General features: G+C 44.8%; 1 protein-coding gene across 4 annotated transcripts; it reads right to left on the bottom strand.

The window, feature by feature from the left end:
* Positions 1-48: 48 nt before the first annotated feature.
* ALDH8A1 (aldehyde dehydrogenase 8 family member A1) lies at positions 49-22,419 on the bottom strand. Of its 4 annotated transcripts, none has more exons than XM_082730706.1 (7): positions 22,212-22,419; positions 17,901-18,048; positions 16,614-16,706; positions 14,661-14,810; positions 10,489-10,745; positions 6,978-7,139; positions 49-1,105 (listed from the first exon to the last, which is right to left on the bottom strand). In XM_082730706.1, exons 1-7 carry the CDS (start codon positions 22,347-22,349, stop codon positions 653-655), a joined length of 1,401 nt encoding a protein of 466 aa, XP_082586832.1. In that variant the 5' UTR covers positions 22,350-22,419; the 3' UTR covers positions 49-652. The 4 variants fall into 4 exon arrangements, with proteins under 4 accessions (XP_082586832.1, XP_082586831.1, XP_082586829.1 ...); XM_082730705.1 differs by lacking the exon at positions 16,614-16,706 and adding an exon at positions 16,424-16,579 and having other exon boundaries at positions 22,212-22,417; XM_082730703.1 differs by having other exon boundaries at positions 16,424-16,706; positions 22,212-22,416.
* Between the last annotated feature and the right edge of the window lie 5,259 nt (positions 22,420-27,678).

The following is a 27,678-nucleotide window of genomic DNA, read 5'->3' as shown; positions in this document are numbered from 1 at the left end:
TCCATACCCCTAAGAGGAACAAAGGATAATTCAAGAAGACATACGTCATACTGGCTACTAAAATTGCTTAACGTTTATTCTTTTAGGATTAGTGGGTTGTAAGCCTCATGGGAAACAGACCCGAAGAACTGGAATTGATTACACTTGAGTAGAAATGGATCAAACTATCTCCTCTTCTTGCTTCAGATTTCCTCCAAAAGTAGTCATTATTTTTATTTTTCCCTGTCCTTTTACAGATGTATTTAGTGGGACCTACCATTTAGGTCTGCTTGGACAAATTCCATGCTATGTTTATCATTGACATTCTTATATATACTCAAAAATGGGGAAAAAAATGATTATTTGTGAATTTCCAAGAATTCAATCAAAACAATGAAAAAAACTACAGCGAGGACACAATAGAGAAGGAACCTGACAATTACTTGGCTTCCTTTTTGTGCATTCCTGTTCAGAAATCTCTTCTTTGACTCCACCGGGAAAACAGTCAGCTTCTCTGTGACAACAAATGAAAGTACAAACTGCTGAGCCTAAGGTAGAGAAACCCTGCTGAGCAAAGATGTGGCAGAAATTTATGCCGGGGTATCTGCTTGCCGCACTGGACTACTGATTCTCTGCAGCCAGCCGTGGACCACGGCTTCTCCACTAGCCAGGGTCAGTGTTTAATGGTGATGGTTTTGACTTCAGTGAAAAATTCATAAGAGTCCTTGGCTCCTTCTCTACCTACCCCAGAACTCTTCATCCCCCCAAAAGGAAGGTTGAGCTCTCTGATGAGCCAGCAGTTCGTCCAGACCAAGCCGGACTGCAATTTCTTAGCCACCCGGTGGATACGGCCGACGTTGCTGGACCACACCGTGGCCGCCAGCCCGTATTTAACACTGTTGGCTCTTTGAATCACTTCGTCTTCGCTCTCGAAGGGGACGACACACGTCACTGGACCAAATATCTCTTCTTTCATGCAGCACGATTCATCCTTAATGTCTGTTATTACTGTGGGAAGCATAAAGTATCCTGCACGATTCCTGGGGGGGACACTCAACGTGTCCACCCCCTCACCACACAGAATCTGGGCCCCTTCCGACCGGGCTCTCTTGATGTAACTTCTGACCTGGGAGGGTGAAAACCATGATTAGCAACATCTTACCATTTGCCTTGACACAAAGCAGCAGAAAGTTCAATATTTTTGAATAATCTAGGAAATATGGATAAGGCCATTGCTAAGAAATCTAAAGTTGATTGTCTTTTTGCTCAACTGCTAAGCCTGAGGGTGGAAGTGCTCTGACCATCACTTGGGCAGTCAGCCTCCAGACGGAAGAGGAGGGGTATCATTTCTTTACTGTCTAAGTCTAAGGCACATAGATAAATGCTTTTCATACATTCTCATTTCGTTCTCTCAAAACTCTATTAGCATTATTACCACCTATTTGCTGATGATAAAATTGGATCTCAGAAAAGGTAGATGGTTCATACCACTAGTAAACAGGAAAGCTAGAATTCACACTCAGGGATATTCAGTAATTAGATACACAAAAGAATAGTTACTCCTTGTGTGAGGTGGTGGGGAGGGGGCTCTGTCCACTGCAGAATATGGGAGATTGAATGGTGCGTAAGACCAAAGACCAAGAAAGGCTTCCGGAACAAATCATTTCTAACTTCTAGTCTCATTACTGATTACATTCTGAAAACACATCTAGTTAATACAGAATAGCTAACTATAATGGGAAATATGTAATAAGTAAATCCAGTAACTTCGAGATAGTGACAGATGTTTATTCACAATGGTTGTAGAAATGACTCCTTATAAAAGGATACATATGTTTATGTATGGAAATTTCATTACAGTCACAATGATAACATTATCCTACCCCTGAGCATAGGAGAAGTAGAAAAGTGATCTCAAAAATTAAAAGTATAAAACAACGGCTAAGCAGTACATCAAAGGCAGAGTAAATTTTGAAGTCATACTTTGGACCCCTACATATCATACATTACTCTGAGCATTCTGTCCTGTATTAGATAAGTACTCCATTGTAGAACTATACTCAACATAGAGTTATGTGTTTGCCATACAAAAATTATAAAGTACTGTTGTCTTATTTTTAACTTTGCTCTAGCTTATAGAATACTTAATACTTCTAAAAAATAGAATATTTGGAACAGCTTCGTATTCCCCTCTGCTACACATTTTCCCCCAACACGTGCCCTGATCTCAAAGCTCTCCCAGAAAAAGCCCTTGTCTAGTTTGCAGTTTACTTCTGGACTTCTCTTTCCCCTATTCTCTTACTCCTCTTGAAACAACCCACTTAAACTAATTAAAAGATGTCAAAGACAGCATAATGCGTGTACAGGGGAAGTTGAGGCAAAGATCTCCAGGAGCACCTGCTGAATGCAGGGCCAGAACTTTTTTCCATGATTAAACATGGAGTGGCTTTAGATCATCTCGTCTACATGGAATATCATGATTATCTCTGAGACAGTCTTGGATAACAAAATATGAAGGAAAGTGTCTGTTTTCAAAATGCAAACCTTTCAAAAATTTTAATATATAAGATATATTAAACTCACACTAAACTAAATTTATTTTCTGGATGATAGAATGATATTTCAACTTGCAGCTCAGGAACTGAGATTTTCAAGAAAATGTGAAAAAAGAAAATGTTGTGACCGTTAATATGCCATAAAATGTAATAAATTATAACTACAAAATTTTCTCTAAGAGCAGAGAGTAGCTACTACTTGGTAGCTTTGCCCATAAAATCCTGGCACAGAGGTCAGGTGGGTAGGCGGGGAGCCCCAAGAGTTCAAATCCCAGAGCCTCCACTTGCTCGCAGAGGGATTTTTAATGCTCAGTTTCCCCTCTGAAAAATGGGATTAACACTCCCATCTATTCATAAGCTTAGATAAAATGTATGTAAAATATTTAGCATAATGTCTGGCACACAGTAAGTCTTTTGAATGCCAGCCACCACTGGTGCTGTTGGTGAGGAAGGTGATGATATCACACACCATCTGAGGCTTATGAGCAGGGAGACTGCAGAGACATGCCCACCCAGCAAGTCGGTTTTGTTTTGTTGTTTTGTTTTTAAATCTGACAGAAGCAGCTAGCAAACTGCCAAAGTGGACCTTTGTTAACAGCCTGCAGCCTGGCCCTATCGGGGAATGCACCTGTGAATCTGCCCTGCGCTCCGGCAGCCTCACTGTTGTTGTTTTTTTTTTTTTAATTTTTTATTTTTTATTTTTTATAAACATATATTTTTATCCCCAGGGGTACAGGTCTGTGAATCACCAGGTTTACACACTTCACAGCACTCACCAAATCACATACCCTCCCCAATGTCCATAATCCCACCCCCTGTCTGTTTTTGTGCCAGTACCATGCTGTCTTGATGAGGACAGCTTTGTAATAGAGCTTGAAGTCCGGAATTGTGATGCCACCAACGTTGGCTTTCTTTTTCAATATCCCTTTGGCTATTCGAGGTCTTTTCTGGTTCCATATAAATTTTAGCATTATTTGTTCCATTTCTTTGAAAAAGATGGATGGTACTTTGATAGGAATTGCATTAAATGTGTAGATTGCTTTAGGTAGCATAGACATTTTCACAATATTTATTCTTCCAATCCAGGAGCATGGAACATTTTTCCATTTCTTTGTGTCTTCCTCAATTTCTTTCGTGAGTACTTTATAGTTTTCTGAGTATAGATTCTGTGTCTCTTTGGTTAGGTTTATTCCTAGGTATCTTATGGTTTTGGGTGCAATTGTAAATGGGATTGACTCCTTAATTTCTCTTTCTTCTGTCTTGCTGTTGGTGTAGAGAAATGCAACTGATTTCTGTGCATTGATTTTATATCCTGACACTTTACTGCATTCCTGTATAAGTTCTAGCAGTTTTGGAGTGGAGTCTTTTGGGTTTTCCACATATAGTATCATATCATCCGGCAGCCTCACTGTTAACACTCAGAATCCCATCTCCGATTTCCTGCATCTTTGGGCAGGCTGGCATCGAGCCAGATTCTCTGGACAGTCGCGTGGAAAAGCATTTGAGGGGGGGGAAAGAAAAACAAAAACAAAAAGCAACCTGCCAAACAGGCAGAGCGCCTTTTCTACCCTCCTTGTGGACAGATCCCTGGGAGGCAGGCGAGTCACTCGTCCACTCGGAGCAAGCTGCATCTCTGTGAGGTTCTGAGCCCTTTGCCGTGACCGAACAGCTTAACAGCTTCTGCATATTCTAGTCAGACTCCTGGGTCACTGCCTCGCCATCTATCCTGACAACCACAGAGAAGCAAGATGGACACAAAGACCCCAGACTCTGCAGGGCTAGTTTGCTTCACAGCAGACACAGACCAGCTGCAGAAGAGAAGCGGGATAGAAGATGGCCGCCTGGCCTCCCCTGGGACGCAGCCTCCACAGCTCTCTGGTGAGAGGCGAGGACAGATGACCACTGGTGGAACGTCCGCACGCCCTTTTTGATCTCCGAAGCGGCATACCCAGCTGAAAAGAGTCCCACTGAAAAGGCCACATTTACACTGCCCTCGCTGCTTCCATTATCTCTCTCTCTCTCTCAAGGGCCAAGATACCCAGCACCTCCTCACAAGAATCCATCTGCAAGCCCCCCCATCATGGGTCCACCTGGTGGGAGACTCAGAGGGGGACTTCATGACTCCTTGCATCTGGGCACCTGTGCTCAAGGTGGAGCGGTGAAGATGACAGATGTCCAGAAGCCACTGAAGTCTTAGTAGGACTGACCCGTGTCCTCACATGGGGGAGGCAATGTAAGCCCACCTGCGGGGCGCTCTACTCTAGCAGGGAGAGATCTAGTCTGTAGGACAACAAAACAAGAGGGCTCCACTGATCGAAGCAAGTTTATATATGGTGGAGTAATGGGAATACGATCTTTAGTGTTCTTCCTAGGAAAAAAAAAAAAAATGAAATAAAATGGCCAGGGCGCCTGGGTGGCTCAGCCGGTTAAGTGTCTCCCTTTGGCTCAGGTCATGATCACAGGGTTCTGGGATGGAGCCCAGCATGGGGCTCCCTGCTCAGCTGGGAGCCTGCTTCTTTCTTCCCCCACTGCTCATGCTCCCTTACCTGCTCTCTCTTTCAAATAAATAAAGTCTTTTAATAATAATAATTGGCCAATGATTTAAAAAAATTTTTGAAAAATTTTTTTAAGATTTTATTTATTTATTTATTTGACAGAGATCACAAGTACCCAGAGAGGCAGGCAGAGAGAGAGGAGGAAGCAGGCTCCCCGCTGAGCAGAGAGCCCGATGCGGGGCTCAATTCCAGGACCCTGGGATCATGACCTAAGCTAAAGGCAGAGGCCTCAACCCACTGAGCCACCCAGGTGCCCCAATTTTGAAATTTTTAACTGTGTGTACAAATCTTTCTCCCTAAAAGCAGCAGAGCCATGCAGCTTTCTGAAACGAGTACAGAGTAATTAATTGTACTTTGTTTTAATAAACAAGTGCCTGAAAAATTATTTTCTATAAGGATCAAGTTGAAAGTCAAGAGAGGTTAATTGAAAAATCTGCAGTTTGGCGCACAATCATGTGCTACATTGGTTTCTTAGTGTGGACAACTGTATCGTGGACTTGGAAGATGTTAGCAAACGGGAAAGCTGCATGAGTGGATATAGAAACTCTCTGAGATTCTGAGATTTTTCTATAAATCTTAAGTTATTCCAAAATAGAATGTTTATTTCTTTTCTTAGTTATTTGACCGAGATAGAAAATATATCATGGTAAAAATACAAGGGAGTTTTTAAAAACTTCTGTTTGAAAGATAAATTTGGGCTAACGTTCAAATGTGGTCAGGAAAAAAAAAAACTGCTAACTGTAAGCTTCACCATTTTCAGAGTTATTCAAGGCACTTAAGTACACTACATTGAAAGGACAGTAAGTAAACAAAATCCAACAAACATGTTAAATAAACACTTGTCTTTCCAGCATAATTTGGTTTCATAGAAGATGATATTTCTGGGCTAGGATTTGTGAAGGAGTGGTTGACACCAGGCCTAAAACCTCGTCAATGTTTCAAGTCTTAAAAAAAATCAAATCTCATTTGTGGTTTAGATCTATCAGGGTTCTTGGCTTTTGTCCACATCTTCTGTGGCTACAATGCTAGAAACAACGGGATTCCCTTCTGATGTCCTGCAGGACTGTTTCAAACCCTCTCCTCCCTCCTGAGCCCTCAGCAACTTCTCCCCTCTTCACCCTGCTTCGTAGTTCACTGGGAAAACCAAAGAAATAAGAGGAGACCACTGAGCTGCTATACCCTTGGCTAAGAGCCTCTGTGCTTCACAGTGCTGTAAAGGTCAAAGTTAAAATGTAGTTAATCTCCCAATTGTATGCAGAGTCAAAGATTTCTACAAAATTAAGTAAAGGCTCTGCCCCTCACTAGCTAATGGACAGGGGTACATCTTCCTTGGTGGGTCTCAGTTACCACAGCTGAAAACAAAGTCTCCCGGCTCCAGCGTTCTGTGACTTATTTTGGGAGTCACATCAGGCAATACATGAAGATGACCTTAAAGACCTAAATTCCATAAACCACCCAGAGACCATCAATGACTTCTCCCACATAGACCACCACTAACTCTACCCACTAAGGACCACATAACCAGCAGACATGGCACGTCCGGAATTGCATCTGCTGTAAGCCACAGGCAGAACCCATTCCACTGGGAACTTTTATCGATGGAAATTCCTGCCACCCTTAATCCACGTCATTCTTATCCACTGACCATTATGTTTCAAATTTTCTCTTCCTCGCTCTCTACATGCTGACTTCTCCAATTCATTTATTCCGTGTAGACATGGCTTTAACCTGGACAACATGTGTAGACTCTGTATCCAGAGACCATTTCCTACAGGTCAGATTTTTTTTTAAGAACAGGATAGTAATGAACAACATTTCAAAGCAGGAATGTGTGCTATGCCCTGCACTGGGCTTCTCCCCAAACCCCCATTGCAGAAAATTGACTTACTTTCTCCAAATGAGCTTTACTTATCAGAGCTCCCATGCTGGCTGATGGATCAGAGGGAATGCCAACTTTCCACATTCTGGTAGCTTGTACAAACTTCTCCAAAAATTCACTATAGATGCTCTTCTGGACAAAGATTCTGCTGGTACAGAGGCAGATTTCTCCCTGCCAAGAATGACACATGAGGACAATGACAAGACACACTCCTTCATGGGTAGGTCGCCCTGCATCTCTGATCACCTACCTGACAGGTGCCAGGCACTGGTCTAGGCCATGGAAGACACTGATAAACAAAACAATGCCCCACCACCACAAACACACACTCTTGTGGGGAAGTCAGGCAATAGCACAGGTCAATGAGCTCAACCAATAATATAATTTCAGGTCATGAGCAAAACAATACAAAAAACTAAGCAGAGGATGGGAACAGAAATCAATGGGAAAGTGCCGCTTTTAGTCCCTTGGAGTAAAGGGAGTTCTGGAAGGCCCTTGTGAGGAGGGGCTATCTGAATTGACCCTTGGTTGGTGAGGAGGCGCTGACTGGGCTAGATGCCAAGGAAGGCAATTCTCAGGAGGCAGGACCTGCTTCTCGCTGCAGGAGTGTGCTTGCAGGGGTGTGGTGTGTGAGGCAAGGCAGAAGGCAGGGCAGAGGCTGGGAGTGGAGGCAGGAATGGGGGCAGGGAGAGTAAGAAAGGAGGGCAGGAGGTGAGAGCAAGGCCCTACCATGCGGAGTCCCACAGACTCACAAGGAGTTTACATCTTGCTCCCGGGATCATGAAAAGCCGGTGGAAGGCTTTAAGCAGCAGCATGATATGATCGATTTCCATTGTTAAAGAGTCGTTTTGGCAGCCTTGGGGAGTAGAATGGAAGAGAACGAGAGTGGGGTCAGAGGAGAGTTCACAGAGTATTCCAGAAGTCCAGGCATGCAGAGGTAGCTTGCACCAGGGCAGGACCAGCGGAGCTGGGTGAAGTGATAGGTATCCACCGACATCACCAGATTCATTAAGGGACGCGGGACCCCCAAGTGCAAGAAAACTGGTATTGATGCTCTGCGGAAGCAGGGGTTCCAGGATTTTTAGAGTAATTGAACCAACGGGATGGGTTGATGGATTAGTGAGATAGGAGGTTGGGGTAAGAACAAGGTCGAGTCCCAGGTTTTTGATGGAACCTCAGATGTTAGTGCTTTACCCCCCAAAGGCAAACCTAAGGCAGGGAGAGGAGCTGTATTGCAGGGATAGGGATGAAGGGAAAGCAAGAGTTCTGCCTGGCATGGGTTAAGGTTCGGATGCCTACTAGACATCCAAACAGAGATACTGCCTGTTCGGGGCAGAGGTGCTAACAGGAGCCTGAGTAAAAAAATGATCCTTACTGTCATCTGAATATAGTGTGCAGTCACTTACAAACCACAGTCGAGACATCTCAAATCATTATGTATGTATGGTTAGTACATTTCTGCATAAATAACGATTTTCACATTTATATTTGATCTTCAAACCATCCTAAGGATGGAATATTTCTAATTATTTTGACAACTGTGCAAAGGTGTATTGTCCAAGTCAAATAGTCACTGTTCCGGAAAAAAGAATTCTCTCTGCCATCCAGCATCACTGTAAGAACCATCTGTGTATCTGGCTTGGGAACTCTCCAGACACAAGTGTCCCCTGCCATGGGGGGAGGGAGGGTGTGGTAAAGAGAGTTGGGGGGTTACACAGTCAGGGTTTTCCTGATTACTTAGTGCCAGGAAAGCCGAGGTAATGCCAGGATCTCTGGTAGCATGACTTTTGAGGAAATGAGAAAAGGGAAATACTATTTACTATTCCAGACCGTGCAGGGTGCTTTTTTCATAATAATTCTACGGAGCCATAGGTTTCTCAGCTTACAATTAGGAAATGGAGCTTTGAATGAATCCAAGCCCAGGGCCACCAGGCACAGGAAGTTTCAACTTCAGGCCAAGTGATGCTGAAGTCCATTCATTTTCTTCAGTGTCTCACAGCTTGTCGGAGCGTGAGTGCGCCCCTGGCCGAAGGAGACTACGTGTGGCAGAGATGTTTCACAGGGCCCCGTTATGTTCAACTGAGGAAGAAGTGTTCACTACATGGGACTCAGCTCTTGGTTAAGGAAAAAGAAACCAGCCCCGGTAGTTCGCCTAAAATCTGCCTATTGTCTTGAATTAGCCAGCTGGGTTCCTGTCCTCTTCCCCAAGGCCATTTAAAATACCCCCCCAAGAGGAAGGTTCTCTTAGCAGTTTCAAGTTCTGGCACAATCCTGGTAGCCAAGAAGCCACAGTCCATCTCAGCGCTCAGAGTACGTTTTTGTTTTTTGGTTTTGGTTTTTTGGTTTTTTTCATGCAGAGTTCACCTGATGTCCTCTGGGCTGTATCGCAGTCCACAGCTTGTCCCTAACCCCGTATTGTCACTAAAACACCAAAACCCTTGATTTCATTGTTCATTTGGATACTTGTTTACTTTAATGATTGAAATAGCTGTATCATAAAATTGCAAGTCTATTTTCTAAAATCTTAAAATTTAAGTCTGTTGATCCAGAAAAACGTTCTCTACAGACACAGTCAAGCCACTTTCTCTAAGAATGACTGTGAGAGAAATAATTACAATGATAACAATCACAAAAATAACCACTGTCAAGCATGGCTTTCATTCTACAACTCACAAAATCGCTACTAGAAGACATCATTGCTGCTTCCAGGAGTTTCCAGGCAAGGAAATGAAGGTTCAAAAGGTAACGTAAAGCAACTTGGGCATCTTTCTTTCTATGGCAGTTCTAACTCTTCAGTGGATTCTTTGTTCGCTGCTAAAATTTTTAAAAAGCAGGCCTTTGGAGAAAATCATTCAGTATTTGTGCACACCTGCTCTACCCAAGACCTGATGCTGGGGCGTTTAAAGTCAAATGTAGCCCCAGAGCAGACTCTGTGAGGCTTACCATCTGGTCTATCTGGGTCAGTGTTCCTAACCCTTTGGGATGCCATCACCTTGAAGAATCCGCTGAGAACTCTGGCTTCCAGAAAAACATCTCACAATTTTGGGAGATACCAAGTTGCCCATGACTCTGTGACATCAGCAACATCTTCTAGACAGGTTTAGGCATTTATTTCTAAGTGTGTGCTACATTTAGGATGCTTTGGGGAGCACAAGGTTTACTGGAGATAGGACATTCAGACAGCAAGAAGAGAATGGGGGCGACTCTATGAATATAGGGATGAAAAAGCTTAGAGGAGCAAACAGTCAGTCCATAGCTTATACCCGATAAAGCTCAAGAACAGGTGTTTGCCCAACAGAAGCTGTGATTCCACAAGAACCACAGATGGACATTGAGACAAAACAGAGTCGATGGCATAACACAATGTCAAAATCTCCTTTCCCTGAAATAGCCCCAGATTGACCCACGCACTCCTGGTTTGGCACTGTGATGAAACGGATCCAGGCTAACTGGGTCACAGAATTTAAAAAAAAACAAACAAACAAACTCAAAACAAAACACACCAACCCAGAGGACACACCTGGTTGGCGAAGCTGGACCTGACAGTCGTTGGAATGCACTCCTCCAGGTTGGCATCCTCGAAGATGATAGCGGGGTTCTTGCCCCCCAGCTCCAGGGACAGCTTCTTGCAGTGCGGGGCACTCAGCTGTGTGATCCGCTCGGCCGTGGGCTGGCTCCCCGTGAAGGAAATGAGGGGTACCTCTGGATGGGACACCAGGGCCTCGCCAACCCTGGGCCCTGTTCCAAACACAATATTTACCACACCTGGTGGGACACCTGGACAGGAAACAGAACAGTCTCCAGGTCTGTATCTGGATGGGATACAGAAACAGTAACAGAAATTACAACAGTAATTCTTCTCCGTGTGTTGAGAACTTTCAGTGACAAGGAGGTTGTCCTTGAAAGTGAAGTAGTTCGAATGGAGGGGAGCGTGTTTTATGGCCGTCTCTAGCTTAATGGCAAAGCAAAGACTATAGTGCAAATCCAGTGTGCCTTAGGTGGGATATTTCCAGGTGCTTTGCCTTAGAATAATGAAGAGTAGAACCTTCTAATTAATTCATTCCATAATATTGACTAGGCATCCAGGGCTCAGGTCACAGAGATGTCCTCAGGCAGGTCAAGCCCTGTAAGGTAAGAAGAACCCTGCTCCACATGAGCATTGAGGAGTCACAATTCAGTGTGAAAATGTGAAGTGCACAGAAGGAAAGATTGACTGGCTTGGCCCAGGGAAGGGAGGGAGGGCTCCCTTGGGTTCCCTTGGACTCCTCCAAGAAGGTGAGTATTGAGTTAAAGGTCCTGTGTCCCATGGTACAGACATACACTCTAGAACTGACTTAAAGTGCCAAATACACCCTAAAACGGGAGCCCCATCTTTCTAGCATGAGACCCTACTGCTCCCCACTGGCCCCCCTACGCTAAGGCCCTAGTTTGCCAGATAGATTAATACCACTAAGTGCCCGCATTCACTGTGGGCCAGTCACTGCTGGAAGCGATCTAGATCTCCCAGCTATTGGATGAGGCAGGGAGGATTCATACCCTCACCTCAACCAAACTGAGGCAGAATGAGGCTAAAGGGCAACAACTAGGAGGCAAAACCGGGGGCACGCGGTTAACAAATAAATACGTGAATGAATGAATGGAGACTTCGTGTACATTATCCAAATCAGAAATGGTCCTTGACTCTGGAAAGCTTTATGTGTCCAGAAAGAAAATCTAAGTGCAAACGTGTTGTATCTTAGGATTTAGGAGATTAGCTGAGTTTCTTTCCCATATTTCTCCAGCCTGGAAGTACAGAGATGCAGAAAACCTCCAACGTGTAAGGTTTTTTAACTACTTCCCTGCTCCCACTATCTTTCCCTATCCAGGTTAGACATTCTCTTCCTAACAGAAACATGCTCTGTTGGATTAAAACCATCTCTTCCAGAATATGCTTTTAGAGTACAAATAACAAGTTGGCGTTGATGATCCACCATCAACCAGAATACCTTCCCATCAAGCCAGAGCCCAGGCGAGATAACGTGAGGGGATCACCCCCTTCAGGTAAGCCGCAGAGACAGGTGTGGGGAACCAATGACTCCTGGTGGTATCCGGGGGAGCTTCCCCTCTAATGGCCTCTTCTTTACAGGCAGGTGCACACATACTGAAATCTAGCTTGGGTTGGTCCTGGATCACAAGTCACTGCCATGGAGAGCAGGCCCAGAGTCAGACACCATGTGACAGCCGCTAAGCCCGTTTTGGGGCAGAGAGGGGTCTCAGGAGAGAGGCCCTCACGGTGGTTGATGGGGGAGAAACAAGGTCAAGTTTCCCACCATTTGCAGGCTGGGGGGTCCTGCATCTCCATCAGACAGTGAGCATGTGAATATTTGCCCAATACTTTCTGATTGGGGGTGGGGGGCAAGAGAAGGTGGACTATTGGGCTTTATAAATCCGGAAGGCAAAAATGGATCAAATCACTGCTAATGTATACAACAGCATTTTAATGAAGAGTGAAGAAAACTCAGAAACACCACGTATTTATCATCCCAGGAAAATGAGTTCACTTCAGCAGGCCAGTTGCCCTCTATACAACGGCATTAACACTTTACATTCCCTGGAACTTTGGTGGTAATGTGTTTGCCTACTGGCCAGTAATTCTCAGCACCACTTTGCCAATTTGATCGAGACAGTAATGAAATGTTTCTAGAGACATTGGCCCTCTACCCTTAAGATATGCCAGTTACCAGAGAAAGGAGGCACTACAATGGCAAAGAATAATTTGGTAAAACTCAGAATAGGTGGCTAACAGACAGCACGGGGCATAGATTCCCTGCACCAGGGACCGGGATGAGGAAGGATGGCAACAAGGATGGCAACAAGCTTCCACTGGGCAGAACAAAACTAGGAAAGGACAGAAATCTGCTTTCACTGGACACTCCAGGAATGAGGCATGCGTCTGGTGCTGCCAAGAAGAAATAACTGTTCTAGAACTATAAAAGGGGGTACTCACTGTATACTTTTTAAAATTACTTTACGTCACAGGAGGGTTTGAATGCTCTGGACCTGAGGACTGCTCTATAAATATCAAGAACCAGCAGGTCTTCTTAGTTTTCTTTTGCGTCGGTATTCAACACGTCCCGTACAGATGCTTAATACAAATGGAGAAACTGAGGGCTTAAGACAGGTGCAATTTGAGCCTTACACTCTCCGTGGTGCCCAGAGAAGAAAGTTTAGCAAAGCCAGCAGAGGCAGGGAAGGAAGGAAGAACTGTCTTGGTATAACAAGCCTATTCATTCACAAGAAATAAGATCCACGCTATGTGAATTCATGGAAATGTAGAATTCTCGTGTAGCCCAGGAGCTGGGCATATAGAAGGGGAGAGTGCTTAGGGAAGAGAAATCTTCATAGATCAAGATGTGGTTGACTTCAAGAGAGAGTGGTTCTGGGAACACAGCTCTGTGGCTTCGCCCCACCTGCAGGGCTGCCCTCCCCAACATAGATCACGGCACAGCATCGGCCCCTTCTCTCCACTCCAACAGAGAGGGAAGAAAGGCCTTGGAACTCTGTAGATACTAGGCACTTAATTTTGCAAAGAATGGCATTAGAAAATGATCCCTCATGTAAAGAAGGAATGATACCCTTGGGATATGAGAGAGATAGGCACATTTCTATCATAACCTTCTAGAAGCCTAGAGCATCCATAAATGTCACCCCAAAGGCTGAAGCTGGAGACCTCATTCCTTTGTACAATACAAGGGAAATGGGCAGCTAGACTAGGGTCATAAGGCCACACAGTTCACCCTGCCATCTAAATCCTGGAGTAAAAACTGGCTCAACTTTCTTGGAAGCCAGTATGTATGTTTTTGCTTAGAGAGATAAGGTATCAGAAGAGGGAGGTATGGGTTCTTTCCAACCACCTACTTTATGGATATGGGTGAGCCCAACACTACCTTCTCTGTGGACTTGAAGGAAGTGCGCAGAGCAGGGTGCGTATGGAGACCTGAGCAGAGGGACCTAACAGCAAGGGGCTTTCCTGTGGGTTACAAGCTAGGCTCTCCTGACACAACCCTGGTGCAGAGTCAGACCACACCCATGCTGAGTTATACCCTAGAACCTACTACCCAGGAACATACCTTGAACGTCGCCAGGACACTGTTGACATAGAGAGGCCAAGGAGCCATATTATATCAACTTTCACACGGTGGCTCCAAATGTAGAGAAAACTGAGGGAGGTATATTCAAATCTCTTAAAAATACCCATTTCTAGCAGGTATCGTATAACCATACAAACCAGAGAAGTACTTAAGGGCAGTCTTATTTGCATCAAGATTAAGAAGTGGTTCAAATAGAAGATTTAAACCATCCGCTGAAGACATCTCTGGAGCAGGCTGGTGTGGGAGTTGACAGGGATCTTTAAGCCTTTCTCACTTACAGGTGTGCAATCATGCCACTGCCTGCCAGCCCCTCCCCCCTCCGACACCGGGAGGACACGGGTGAAGAAGAGGAAGGAGTGTGATCCAACCCTGTGTGTGAAGGGGATTTCTCAGAAAAGGCTCAGAGAGAGGAAAACCCAAGACGTCACTGGAATCAATTTTGGTGAGCAGATTTCTAGTCAGAATAACTTTTCACATGTCAGAGATGCTGTGGCGGCTGAGACCCACAAAACTTGCAACCCCGAAGCCAGTCCTGCACCTCTCCAAAGCCACCGCTTATTACCTGCTTTCTCCAGGAGTTTGCACATCATCCACGCCGTCACTGACGTCAGCTCGCTGGGCTTGGCTATCACGGTATTGCCAGCCGCGATGGCCGGCGCCACCTTCCAGGTCAGCAAGTAGAGTGGCAAATTCCAAGGGCTGATCAGACCAGCTACAAGAGGAGAACAGAAACACTGCCACCAAAGGCAGGACCCTCAAACTAGACTGGCCAGACTGGGTTTATTGACGTGGAACTCCTCCACCCTGCGTGAAACTTAGGCTTACCCTTCTAAAACCCCCACTTTGGCTTACTTGTAGCCAACTTTGGGGAAATGACTCTAAAATGTATTACAAACAACTGTGCCTCTTAAAACTATAAAGCAATACAATTTACTATTTTCTTGTTGATGTAACAGCTGTATTTATGAACAAGGCAATGTAAGCTCCAGGGCCAAGAGGCTATCACCTGTTATTAAACAGTTCCAGAACGTGATGAGTTTTGAGATTTATAGACTGGCCTTTACATTTTTTTTTTTTTAAACTTCTCTCTCCTTCTTCATCATCCAACTGTCTAGCTACTATTTCTTTTAAGTTTTTCCATCACTGTTTCTAACCTGTTGTGGATTAAGGCATAAAATCTCAAGCTTTTTAGAATTAGTGGTAAAATAAGAGCAAATACATTCTTAGTCTGCCATGTGGGGGCCTTCTGATTAGTAAAGCCAGGAAAATTTGAAGCATAGACTATGAAATCCATCTTGGCCAGCCAGAAAACTTTTTAATAAAAAATTCTCTCTGGGTTATCACCTGTTTCATGACCAGATAGAATTGCTAAATAAGTAACAGAAGCAGCATCTAGAATGTGTCTCCATGCAATGTTCTGAAACCATAAAACTTCCAACCATAAAACTCTCAAAAAAAAAATTTACTTTATGAATTTGTAAATGGATTCATCTTATTTATACTCTTCCCTTAAACCTATGCTGTGAAAGTCAATATATATTTTATATGATTATATTTCTCACTAGAAACTCTTTTCTTTATAGGATAACAGTTTTTTTCAGCATGATATATCACCATACTTCTAAGATAGAAGTTTGAGTTTTTCCTAATTCCTTCAAAATGTGATTTCCAAAGAGTTCAAATAACCAAAGTGGTAATGTGTCCCATTTTCGTTCCTTTAAATTTATTTACTTTTATCCCATCATAAAATGTAACTAGTAAGTATGCGTATTTAGTGGGTGGAGGAACAGTGACATCTAGTGGATAGTTTGAGCCATTGCTCAGGTTCACTTATCCTCTAAAAGAAAGCAGGAAGCAGTTAATTCAGAGCGCCCTACGCATACTAATTTATTTAATTCACACTAACATATATAAATATAAAATTAAAACTATTCTCCCAGCTTTTAAGACAAGAATCCTGAGGTATACAAATGTTATGAAATTGGCCCTGCACATACCCAAAATCCTTGCTCTTGACTACAAAACTCTCTGGGGGTAAAAAAAATGTTTTTTTAATGTGGGCGGCGGGGGGAACCTTCGTATGTGAATTTTCTCCCGGCATCCTTCTTTTCCTGCTAATTTCCCAAGAACAGTGTTCCAGGAATAAGTAGGGAATGTGAGACAAAGAAAATAAACTAGAAACAGATTTTTGAGGCCCATTCATTTTCGGCCGAAGTAGAAGTCATCTCTTTCCTTCCTCTCGGTCTGTTCCTTTAGACCAGTTCTACAGAATGGAGGGAGCATCCCTGTGCACCCCCGCAGGGCAGGCTTTCCCCGAGCACCCACCGATCCCCACCGGGGCCCGCACGGTGTAGTGCAGACAGCCCAGGTGGTCCATGTGCGTGCACTCAGACGTGTGGTGCAGGATGGAGGAGGCGAAGAACCGGAAGTTCTGCACAGACCGGGGAATGTCCATGGTTCTGGCCAGTGTTACGGTTTTCCCTGAAAGAAGCCAACAACAGAAAGCACAGTCCACCTGCTTCCCCGGGGATGGAGAAGACATGATCGTACACGTATCCCAGCTCACGCAGACGGAACCTTGGTCCTCTCCAGCCTGAAACTTCATCCCCTGATGACACAGAGAGCTGGCCATGGTCTCATAGAACCGTGAAATAATTAGGTATGAAGTTATCAGATGAAATGGGGGGGGGGCGTTAAAATTAAGTGAAACCATCTTTGCTTTGCGGGCTGAACAATTCGTGGCTATCATGAATCTGCCAGATGCTACCACTCCATTCACATCAGCTTTTTCAAGTCAAAATCACCAAGCTTCGTACCTGCTAGGAGGGCTTGGAGTAATGGGTATTAAGACAGCTGTAGTTGCATGACACAATGAAACCACTTTGACAAACAGATGATGTATACTACACGTCTCCCCATCACGGGGTGGAGTCCTTAAGATGGGAACGTGCCAGAAAGGCTGAGGGGACCCCAAGGATGCTGTGTGGCCATCACTCACTCACCACGTGCCCCATGTATATGCCCTAGCTTCTGAACTGAACAAAAAGAGAAACATAGCTTTTCTGGGTTGTTCCTTAGTTGTCTTTGGTGATTCAGGGGGACTCCCAGTGTAGCAGCATGGGCAGGAAGCATCTCCTGAAGAGTTTGGACTCAGGCTGCCTTCTAACTTTAAGCTGATTTATAAGCATCCATATCATTTTAAAAGATCTTGGGGTTTCCCAATAGATATTACTATTGGACATTTAATCCATTACTTACGCTTCTGGGAAGGAGTTAAAATTGGGAAGTTGTGTTGGGAGTTCGATACTGACATACAGATTCTTTCTAAACAACCTGCTTTTCAATTATTTTTGCTTTGAATGGTCTACCTTGAAGGATCCTCTTCTTCCCTTCACCCCACATCTACTCCCCTTGCCAAAAACCCTGGCAGTGCCTTCCACGAAATGGACAAAGTATATTTATTTCCTTGCCCCTGAAACTTGGGCTCAGCCGTGACCTGCTTGGACCATCAGAACGGGACAGGAGTCTGCCAGATGCAAGCCTCCTGCATGGAGGCTTCTCATGGCTTCTTTGCCATGAGAAACACAGGTGCGGCTAGACTGATGGGCCCAGCAGGGTGGGGGGGGCGACTCGGGGGGGCTACTATGGAGGAAGTACCCGAGTCCTATCCCTTGTAGTTAAGAGGCTGAAGGTCACCTGACCAGTCGGAAGGAGGGCAGGCATGGCCTGCATCTGAGGATTAGTACTGCACTCTTCCTTAGGCACCGCACTGGCCGGTACAGGGCGGGCCAGCGGCACTCACCTTGGTCCCTAGATTCTGCCTGGGCCAGCTCCTCCAGGGACTGTTCCAGCAGATCCGCCAGCCGGTGCAGCACCTGCGAACGCTCCTGGGGGCTCCGGGCCGACCAGCCGGGGAAGGCTGCTCTGGCCGCCTCCACTGCGGCTTCGATCTTTGAGGAGCAAGAGGAAGAGGATCAGCTTAAAACCGTTGCTCCTGAGGTTGGATGAATCCAGAATCCACAGGTCCACCCAGGCCTAATTTCCTCTGCCTGATTTCAAATATTCAAGGCCTCCTCATGCTGAGCTACCTGCAAAGTGGTGTTTACGTGACCAGAGAATCAGGGGCACCAAAAAAATAGAGAAGAATGCTCCATTTTGACCAGGGTATTCAGATGCGGCCATTAGAAGGAAGCTATTTGAATTTTAACAGATGCACATTTTTAATCATGTTAAAATACAAAAAATTTTTTCAGTAGCGTATGAGAGAGAAAACATCACCGAGATGTGTAGAATCCCTCAGCTGTTAATCCAGATCCAACATATCTGACAAAGCCTAAAAGTTTGTTTGAAATCATATCCTCAGATTGTCATTTCCACTCAAAATGACCATTCAAGCGCCTGGGTGGCTCAGTGGACTAAAGCTTCAGTTCAGGTCATGATTCCAGGGTCCTGGGATTGAGCCCCGCATCAGGCTCTCTGCTGAGCAGGGAGCCTGCTTCCCTTCCTCTCTCTGTCTGCCTCTCTGCCTAATTGTGATCTCTGCCTGTCAAATAAATAAATAAAATCTTCTTTTAAAAAAAATCCACTCAAAAATTACTTATTTTTATATATAAAGAATATGCTAACCACACAAATTATTTTATTTCACCTGTTTTAGAATTATCTACCCGGACTATTGCTATGCCTATTTTGTGGATGAGGAAACCGAGGCACAGAGAACTCAAGTAACTCAGTAGAGGTCACACAGCTAATAAGTGACAGCATCAGGACTCAAACCCAGATCTCTGTGGTTCCAAGACCACAGCTGGCCTGCTATGGCAGAGCCACGGTCCCTGTAGCCTGCCTGGATCTGCCCAGTGAGAGGCCTCTGTGGGAAAGGAGGGCGTCCGTATTTGAACAGATAGCTTGGAAACCTGACTTTGGAGCAAATCTAAAAGGAAACAGTATATGGGAAGGTTCGAGCAAGGCCTGTTCCTGCAAGGCAAAATGAGTCTTGGGATCTTCAGCGAAGTCGAAGCAAAGTCTATCCCGGAGACAGCAAATCCATAGCCTGTGTCTCAGCTTTCTCCCCCCTCACACGCATGACAAGACTCTAGAATTACTCACAGCTTTCTTCCACACCTGGGCCCGGGCCCAGCCTCGGAATCCTTTTCCATAGGCTTCAGGCAACCACGAGCCTCTTTCTCGCGTCACGTGACCTGACAGTTCAGCCGCCCTCTCCCCCAAATCTGATCCAAGCTCCTTCTCTGTTTTCTTTATAAACAGAGTCACTTCCAGCTGAGCTGAATAAAGGATGACATGATTCTCCTCTTCATTATAAATTATAAATTTCTGGAAAAGTGGTGGTTTCTGTTGAAAAGCTGGATCTCTACTGTGGACCCGAGGACGGGATGAAGGGAGAAGGTGAGCTGTGCTGTTCACCACCAGAAGCCGCCGCCTCCCCGGGGCCTGGCTGCCAGCCAACAAGAGAAGGGCTCCTTCCTCCCGTGCTCAGTATAAAATCTCATCTTCCTGAGGTTGTCGATACAAAATCTAAGATTTTTGCTATGCAGAAAACGCAGGTCCAGTCATATGTTCTAAGGTGGCTTATGTCTGTGAGGTATAGAATACATATTAAATCTATATGAGCAGGGGCGCCTGGGTGGCTCAGTGGGTTAAAGCCTCTGCCTTCAGCTCAGGTCATGATCCCAGAGTCCTGGGATGGAGCCCCGCATCGGGCTCTCTGCTCCGCACGGTGTCTGCTTCCCCCTCTCTCTCTGCCTGCCTCTCTGCCTACTTGTGATCTCTGTCTGTCAAATAAATAAATAAAATCTTTTTAAAAAAAATCTATATGAGCAAAAGTTAACACCTGGAAAGCATTTACATATGCCAAACACAAAGGGCTTTGCATCAGTCTATTTCATCCTCAGAACCACACAATAAGACAGGTATTACTGTTATTCCCATTTTATAGGTAAGGAGACTGAGGCACAAGGAAGTTCAGCTCTAAGTCAAGACAGTAGATACTGAGCAGTACAGCTGGTCTTCAGAGCCATGGGGTCGGACTCTGGTTTCTGCTTATGATCGCAAAGCTATCATGTAAATACCACCGCAAATCCGTGTGTGTGTGTGTGTGTGTGTGTGTGTGTGTGTGTGAGAGAGAGAGAGAGAGAGATCTAGGCATCAGAGATGAGAATGTTAGCTCACTGTCATCTGTGGGATAAGGGTGATGATAGAGTCTTATTTGTAGGTTGTTATGACTCCCATTGGGTGTAATTTGTATTAGAGGGCTTAGTGAACGTGGAGCACACAGCAAAACCTGTTAGCAACACCAGCAGCACTTTCTTTAAGAGACTTTCTGTGAAACTGGGTGTGCAGTTTGTGTGTTGATGATATTTTTCAAGTGAGCAAAAACTGAGACTTGTGGGATCAGAGAGAATATTTGCAAGTTAAATTGCTGGGAAATCCAAAATATTTATTCCTCTCCTAGCAGATGCCTCTGTACTGCATTCTATCTTCTGAAAAGGCATGAACATAAGCCGCAGAAAATATTTCAACAACATTTGTCATATTTGTCACCTTTAAAAGCACTTTGGAAAACACTTAGAGACCAGGAGGATTGGATAGCACAAAGCTGGATTTCCCACATCTATCCCAAGTCATTTGAAACAGAATTGTGGGTTATAGTTTAACCAACAGATTAGTCAATGTTTGCAAACTTTTGTCCACAAGTCTAAAGGTTTTTTTTTTTAATGCAAGACAGTTTTAAAATATTATTAATAAAAGAGAAATAGTGCCTTAGTATAAGAAGGCTTATATATAGATACTTATTTGTATATGAAGATTACAGTTGGCTTTTAAATAATCTAGTTCTAAAAAATTGTTTTAAAGAATAAATAAACAATCTAGTTCTTTGTGCTTTAAAAAGTAAAACCCGTTAGGCATTAGATGACCATACACACATCAGCCGTATTCATCACCCCAGACACTTCTACATTGTCAAAGAAATAACAAATATATCCAACATTTTATAAAACTTCTTAAATAAAATTTTGCATCACTAAAAAAATTTTAATGTTTATACCATTAAGCACTTTGAGTGACGGTGTTAAATTTAAATGCAAAAATACATGGGACTTTGATTTTGCATTTCATCAAATGATCAGTTTTAAATCACTAGATGTTTTAAAGACATAAGGCATTATTAGAGGATAATCTAAAATCAATCCCTGGGTTTTTCACTTTTGCTTTAGTGGAGCAACAAGTTTGGGGGTTTTTTTGTTGTTTGTTTTGTTTTTGGTTTTGTTTTTAGAAATCCATGAATATAGTGGCAAAGTTAGGCAACGCTTAGTAAAGAAAAGGAAACAGAAACATGGGCCATTCTTAACAAAAAATACTTTTTACTAGACCCCTGCTAAGGACTGAGAAACGCAGCTGTGTATTAAGACGCCTCATTGATCACTTGCGTTCTGGGCGAAGTCATGGGCTTCGTGCCAGGCGTCGGCATCCCCGTTTGAAAGCTCACCGGAGGCCACTCGCTTTTACGTTAGCACCTGCTTTCACTCACCAAAAGAAATACGAAGAGGATTTTCACTTCTATGAAAAAAGCCGTTACCATACTTATTATTTCTTTCCCAAAAGCCAAGTTGCCTAACGCGGACTTCCTGAATGGAGGATAGTCTTCACTGGACACCATTTCAAAAGGTGTCCTAAGAACGCTTTCGGATGCCTGGGAATCCTGCACCCTAAAAGTCCCATTACCAAGCAGACCTTCCCAGCACTAAAATCGTCCCTCTGCTAGGGTTTAAAAATTCTACACCTTTTCCCAACTCCCTTTGCTCCTAGAAAAGTAACACGTAATTCATCAGCACATGAGGTATCTTTCCATCTTCCCTAAGTGAATATACTCACCTCTTCTCTCTCTCTCTCTCTTTTTAAGATTTATTCATTTACTTATATGAGAGAAAGAGGGGGAGGGGAGGGGCAAAGGCGGAGGGAGAACGAGCCTTTAAGCAGACTCTGCGCTGAGCACAAGCCCAGTGCGGGGCTCGACCCTACGGCCCGGTGATCACACAGAACCTTAGCAAGACCAAGAGATGCTCAACGAACTGCCCCAGCCAGGCACCCCACTCACCTCCTCTTTCCCACTGTTTGGCACTCTGCAATATACTTCTCCCGTGGACGGGTCATAAGAATCAAGATAGGAGTTACAAGGTACAAACTTTCCATTAATGAAGTTTTCTAGCGTCAGAAGTGCCTTTGTTCCAGCCATGGTGATCGCGACCCCCGTGCCTTTCTCCTTGGCAGTTGTCTCCTTCGGTTCTCCCTGCACGCTTCTCTACCCTGAGTTAGCCCCACCCTTGCTTCCAGTCCCGAAATCCTCATTTGCCAGTCAGTGAAAGTGGGAGGTGGCCTGACGCTCAGGAATGTTCCAGTCTCCAAACTCTGCGTGAAGAAGATTTAGGAGTATTTCACAGACTTCCAGTATATTACGAGAAAGGGATAATAATATGGTAAGCTAACATCAGCTTGTGTCCATGGCCCTTTAAGATGTCAGAAGGCACCTGTGTGACTCCTTTTATTGGGTTCACACTATAAACGATTTATTGTTCAAACACGGAGGGCCAGACCCTGAAGCAAGTGCTTGACATGAATCTATTCATTTATTCCACACAACAATGCTTTATAAAGTGAAGTCATTAAATCTCTGAATGGTACAAGGAATTGAGCCTCAAAGAAGTTAATTTGTCCAAAATCTCTGTTAGTAAGGCATGAACTTTAATCTGTTTATCTTCAAATCATGTGATTTTCTTCAACACATCACTGCCCTAACTCCGCAGAGGTGACTGAAGACAGACTCTCTCTTTTGGTCTCCCGTCTGTTTTCCTACCCTCTTCGTGAACAGTCCCTCCATTCTGAAATCAGCAGCTCACACCCTCCCCACTGTGCCACGCCAGTAAGGGCACAAGCTGCATCCATGCATGAATACAAGTAACCCACAGGGATTTATAGCCATGATGCATGTAAGAATTTCTATAAATTGGTAAGGGAAATGAACAATCCACTTGAAAAAAAATAAGCAAAGTCTATACAAAACCAATTCATAGTAAAAGGGATGCGATTGGCTAAAGAAGGCCTGAAAGACGCTGCACCTCATGTTAATCAAGAGGATATGAAATACAGACAGGTGCCCTGATTCCCCAGTCAGACTGGAAAACTGTTAACACCCACTGTGTGTGCAGGTGTGCGAAAGCATGTGCTCTCCCCCTCCCCTGATTCAGGGCAGTGGGGGTGGGGGGCAGGGGGGCAGCGGTGTGGTCATCGAACACAAGTTAGGGCAGTCTGGAAGCATCACCATTTAAAATGTGCCCACTTGGGGCACATGGGTGGTTCAGTGGGTTGAGCCACTGCCTTCAGCTCAGGTCATGATCCTGGAGTCCTGGAATCAAGTCCTGCATTGGGCTTCCTGCTCACAGGGGGTCTTTTTCTCCCTCTGCCCTTCCCCTCTCATGCTCTCTCTTTCTCATTCTCTCAAATAAATAAATAAGATATTTAAAAATAAAAAAATTTAAAAAATAAAATGGCTAGGAATTCCCCTTTTCAGAATCTCTTCCAGAGAATTTCTTGCTTTGGTGCAAGTAGGTAAGTCACAGGGCATCATTTTTTATTGTAATTTCAAAATAGAAAATAGAAAATACCTACCAACTGACAATTATGATACTGAGTTAAGACAACCAGCGGTCCTGCGTAAGGAATGTGATTTAGCCATTTCACTGTTAAGTGAAAAAGGAGAGCTAGTGGATAATAAACACAACAGGATCTCCTGGGAAGCTGCTTAAGGGGGATGGAAGGGGAAGAGCGAGGGTTCCTCTTTTTTTTTTTTTATCTTCCTCTTTTTACTCCATATAGTTTAAATTTCTGGTGAACCTATAGGAATATGCAACTTTTGTAGTTAAAATTTAGTCAAATGTGAGATACCAATACTCTAAATCCGTCAGTCATTTGGGACTTTTGCTGGCTTGTTTACCTCCTCAGGCCCTCCCCGCTCCCAACTTAATTGGTCTTTCCCTAAATGATCTCCAGAATGCTTGCAGATCACACATGCGAACAAGAGGGTCTCTGCTCCGTGTGCAATGAAGCTTCAGGCCTTTCTGCAAATCTAAAACTGCCCTGTGATGGTCTGCTGAACACAGGACCAAGCCCCCTGGTCTTTTCTCCTTTGCAGCTCAAAACCTCTGCAGAACCTTTGGCATTAGAACTCATTTTATATAACGTGGTCACATTCTTGAGGCTCCTTCTCCCTACGCAGTAAGAAGCGGGGAAGAAGTTCAAAGATGAAAAAAAAATTTTTCTCAGCCTAAAATTCTTAACCTTTCCTGTTCCAGGTGAGTTTTCTCTTTTCTTTCTCTCGTGTGGGTGGTTTCTGGTCATTTGGATGTGCTTCTGTTGAATACCTAGTCACACATAGAGAAAAAGGGACCACCCACATTACAAACAGATACAATGCTACACACAGTGCGGGTCTGTTCCAGGACACACAAATACTGTGTGTATTTCAAAGTCTAATAGGAGGAAAGGGTTACATTGGGTTAGACAGCTGAGGGAAGGCCCAGTCCAGCAGAGGTACCCAGACAATATTGACATCCAGTAACAGGGAAGAGAGGCCGCCATGCCTGAGATGGGGGTGCACAAAGGAGGGGTGGGTAGCAGCGGCTCCTGCAGGTGTGGGGTTGGGGGGGGGACAGGAGGCGGGGGCTGCAGCAGAAGCTACCCGCTGTAGCTGCAGAGATGCTGACAGAGACTGGAGACAGAAGGTAGCATCTCCTCCCTCCTCCTCCTTCTAGGTTCTTCCTAGGGCCTCCCATTGGCAGAAAGCCAGTTGGCAAGAGATGTGAGCCATATGATTTGCAGACCCCAGCCCTGGTCCCACAGAACACAGTAGCAGGGAGCCCAGAACAGAGTGATCTCAGGGAAATACCCAGCCCAGGCAGACAGACCTTCCCTAGACTATGTCCCTGGTTCTCCCACTCTCAGCTTCTTGTGTCTTTTTTTGCTCCTTCTGAACCTCCTAAAAGCGCACCTTTCTCCCAAGCACTTCATGCTCAAAAATATGCCTGACCCTCCCTTTCCCTCACCCACTTAACTGAGATTTCTCTCACCCCAGCATTTGAGAAAAAAATCTGATTATGTGACAGAAGCAACAGAGACTAATGTGGATTGATTAGTCAGATTTTTTCTTGGTCTTTTTGTATAGCTCATAATAATCCAAAAGATTCCAAGTAGAGGACTGCTTAAGGGAGAGCTTTCTAAAGAAACAGACTTTCTAAGTCTGGGGGTGGCATTTTCTGCCACATAATAGCAGAGTAGTGTGAGAAGATGGACCTAGTACTTCTAAAAAGGGTGGGTGCTTCTCCGAGCTTCCCCACACAGAAACAGGCCCGGCCTCTGAGCTGACGCGGGATTAGTCATAGTTGCACTTTGCACCACTTGCTACTCAAGCTTGACCTTGTCCATTTTGGCATAATCCAATGGCCCTCACCTTCCTCCCTCTGTCCTAGCAGCCCTCTTCTGTCCACACTGCACCCACTGACCCCCGCATGCAGATCAACCTCTGATCTGACTCTGGAACCAGAGCTCGGTTAAAGTGGGAGGCACTTCCTTGGGACGCAGCAACCAGCCTCACTTTGACCTGAGCCCTAACCTGCCTTCATACCCGAAATGCAGGACCAGTCATCTCTTGCCTTGTTTCCCTTAAGAAGACATAAAACCCTGGGGCACCTGGGTGGCTCAGTGGGTTAAAGCCTCTGCCTTCGGCTTGGGCCATGATCTCAGGGTTCTGGGATCAAGCCCCGCATAGGGCTCTCTGCTCGGCAGGGAGCCTGCTTCTTCCCTTCTCTCTCTGCCTGTCTCTCTGCCTACTTGTGATCTCTGTCTGTCAAATAAATAAATAAAATCTTAAAAAAAAAAAAAAGACATAAAACCCTATATCCAGGCCTACAAATAGAGACCTTGCTCCCCTGTGGTCCCACCTGCCTTCCTGTACTTCTGGATGTGACCTGCTCCTGAATTCTCTGGGCTGGACCACTTGCACTCCGCAGTGGGTCCTGTTGAGTGCTGGGGTAGCATTCAAGGGTATTCCCATTGGCAGCAACCAGGTCTGCCTCCACCCCCCCCCCCAGTGGACGGATTAGTGCCAAGTCTGGCACAGTGAGAATAGAGGACTCAGGACTGTAAGCTCAGCTGACAAAAACTATAAACATGATCTATGGAGCTTACTCATATTCTGAAGACTAAGAGTTCCAGAATATTTCAGAAGAAGATAGAGTGTTTTCACCTCAGAGACAAAAAGCATTCCTTTTGAGAAGGGGAGGCATTCGCTGATGTAGAGCGCTCCCAGATGTGAGGATGGAGAGCCCCGTGTGAGTTCCCTGGAGGGATCAGAGGATGGAGACTCGGGAGATGGCTAAGGAAGGATGGGGAGGAAGTTAACGGGCAGCCAAGAAGTAGGTAATCCCAGGCAGAGGAATATCTATTCAGAACCCCACCTGCCTTGTCTCCACAAGAAACTTGACCAGCAGACTATCTCCTCTCCGGCCCCATGTCCTTCTCCTCCCTCCTGGTTCTGCAGTCTTTCCATGAGCCCATCTCTCCACTATAATAGGGGATCATGGGACCAGGGTGGAGGAAAGCAGGAGCCTGGCAGTGGAGGTGTGTACCTTCTCCAACAGAACATTGCTCCGAGAATCACAAGATTAAACCCAGTTGATGGGGTGCCAAATTGATATTTTAAAAGCCACAATCTACTTCGTATCCCCATATTTAGGTATAATTTAATTGACCTCTTTATGTGGTCGGTTTTACACTGCTACTTCTACCTATTTCAGTCATTTCTGTGTAAGAAAAAGTCACTTCTGAGAGCTAGAAGCTGGCCAGGGCCTCACCGGCAGGCCATGGTGTTCTTCTGTCAAACATTAACAATTCCTAAATCTCTGACGTCAGACTAGGTCGCTCTGTGATCACCCCTGAGCGAAAACCCAAGTACTGTGTAAACCTTAAAAATGATGGAACTACCCCCTCTTGTGGCGAACTTGAGTGACTGCCGTCGCTGTGCCGTGTTCATTGCCCTGGCCTCTTAGATAAAAGTGGGTCCCTCAGCGGCAGAATTACTCCCTTTCTGACAGCACCCAGTCCAGAAGAAACCCTTGCTTACTTGAGCCCTCCTCAAAATTACCTACTTCCACATGTCAATTCTTTAACAGCCCCTCCTTACGCCTTCTTACTGAGCTCCTTGTCCTCTGTGGTCTGTGTTCTCTCTTGCTGCAGCAAGCATCAATAGAAATAATTTTGACTAGTTGTGCCCTGGTGGTCTTTGACAGATGACGGGCACCAGCCTATGCTTGCTGCATAATATTCTGTCACGACCTCCCTAATTAAAGCTTTGGACTACCTCCATGATCTGAGCATTTACATCCTGCCTCCCCACTTCCTTCACCCCTCTCCCACAAGGACATCTTACCCTCACTTGTAAACAACACACAGGTAAAGAATGGGTTCATGGGTTGCATTCCCTCTAACTTAAAGTTTTATATATTTAGCTCCTG

This window comes from Mustela nivalis (genome assembly GCF_964662115.1).
Source record: "Mustela nivalis genome assembly, chromosome: 5".
Taxonomy (NCBI): domain Eukaryota; kingdom Metazoa; phylum Chordata; class Mammalia; order Carnivora; family Mustelidae; genus Mustela; species Mustela nivalis.
This window is presented reverse-complemented; position numbering and strand designations above follow the sequence as displayed.

Coding starts and splice junctions, on each gene's coding strand:
- ALDH8A1 (XM_082730703.1), bottom strand. CDS start 22,306: ATGGAAAGTTTGTACCTTGTAACTCCTATCTTGATTCTTATGACCCGT. Junction 16,707..17,900: donor GGCAGAATCTAGGGACCAAG/GTGAGTGCCGCT, acceptor CTGTGTCATCAG/GGGATGAAGTTTCAGGCTGG. Junction 10,746..14,660: donor CAAACTCCTGGAGAAAGCAG/GTAATAAGCGGT, acceptor TTTCCTGTCCAG/GTGTCCCACCAGGTGTGGTA.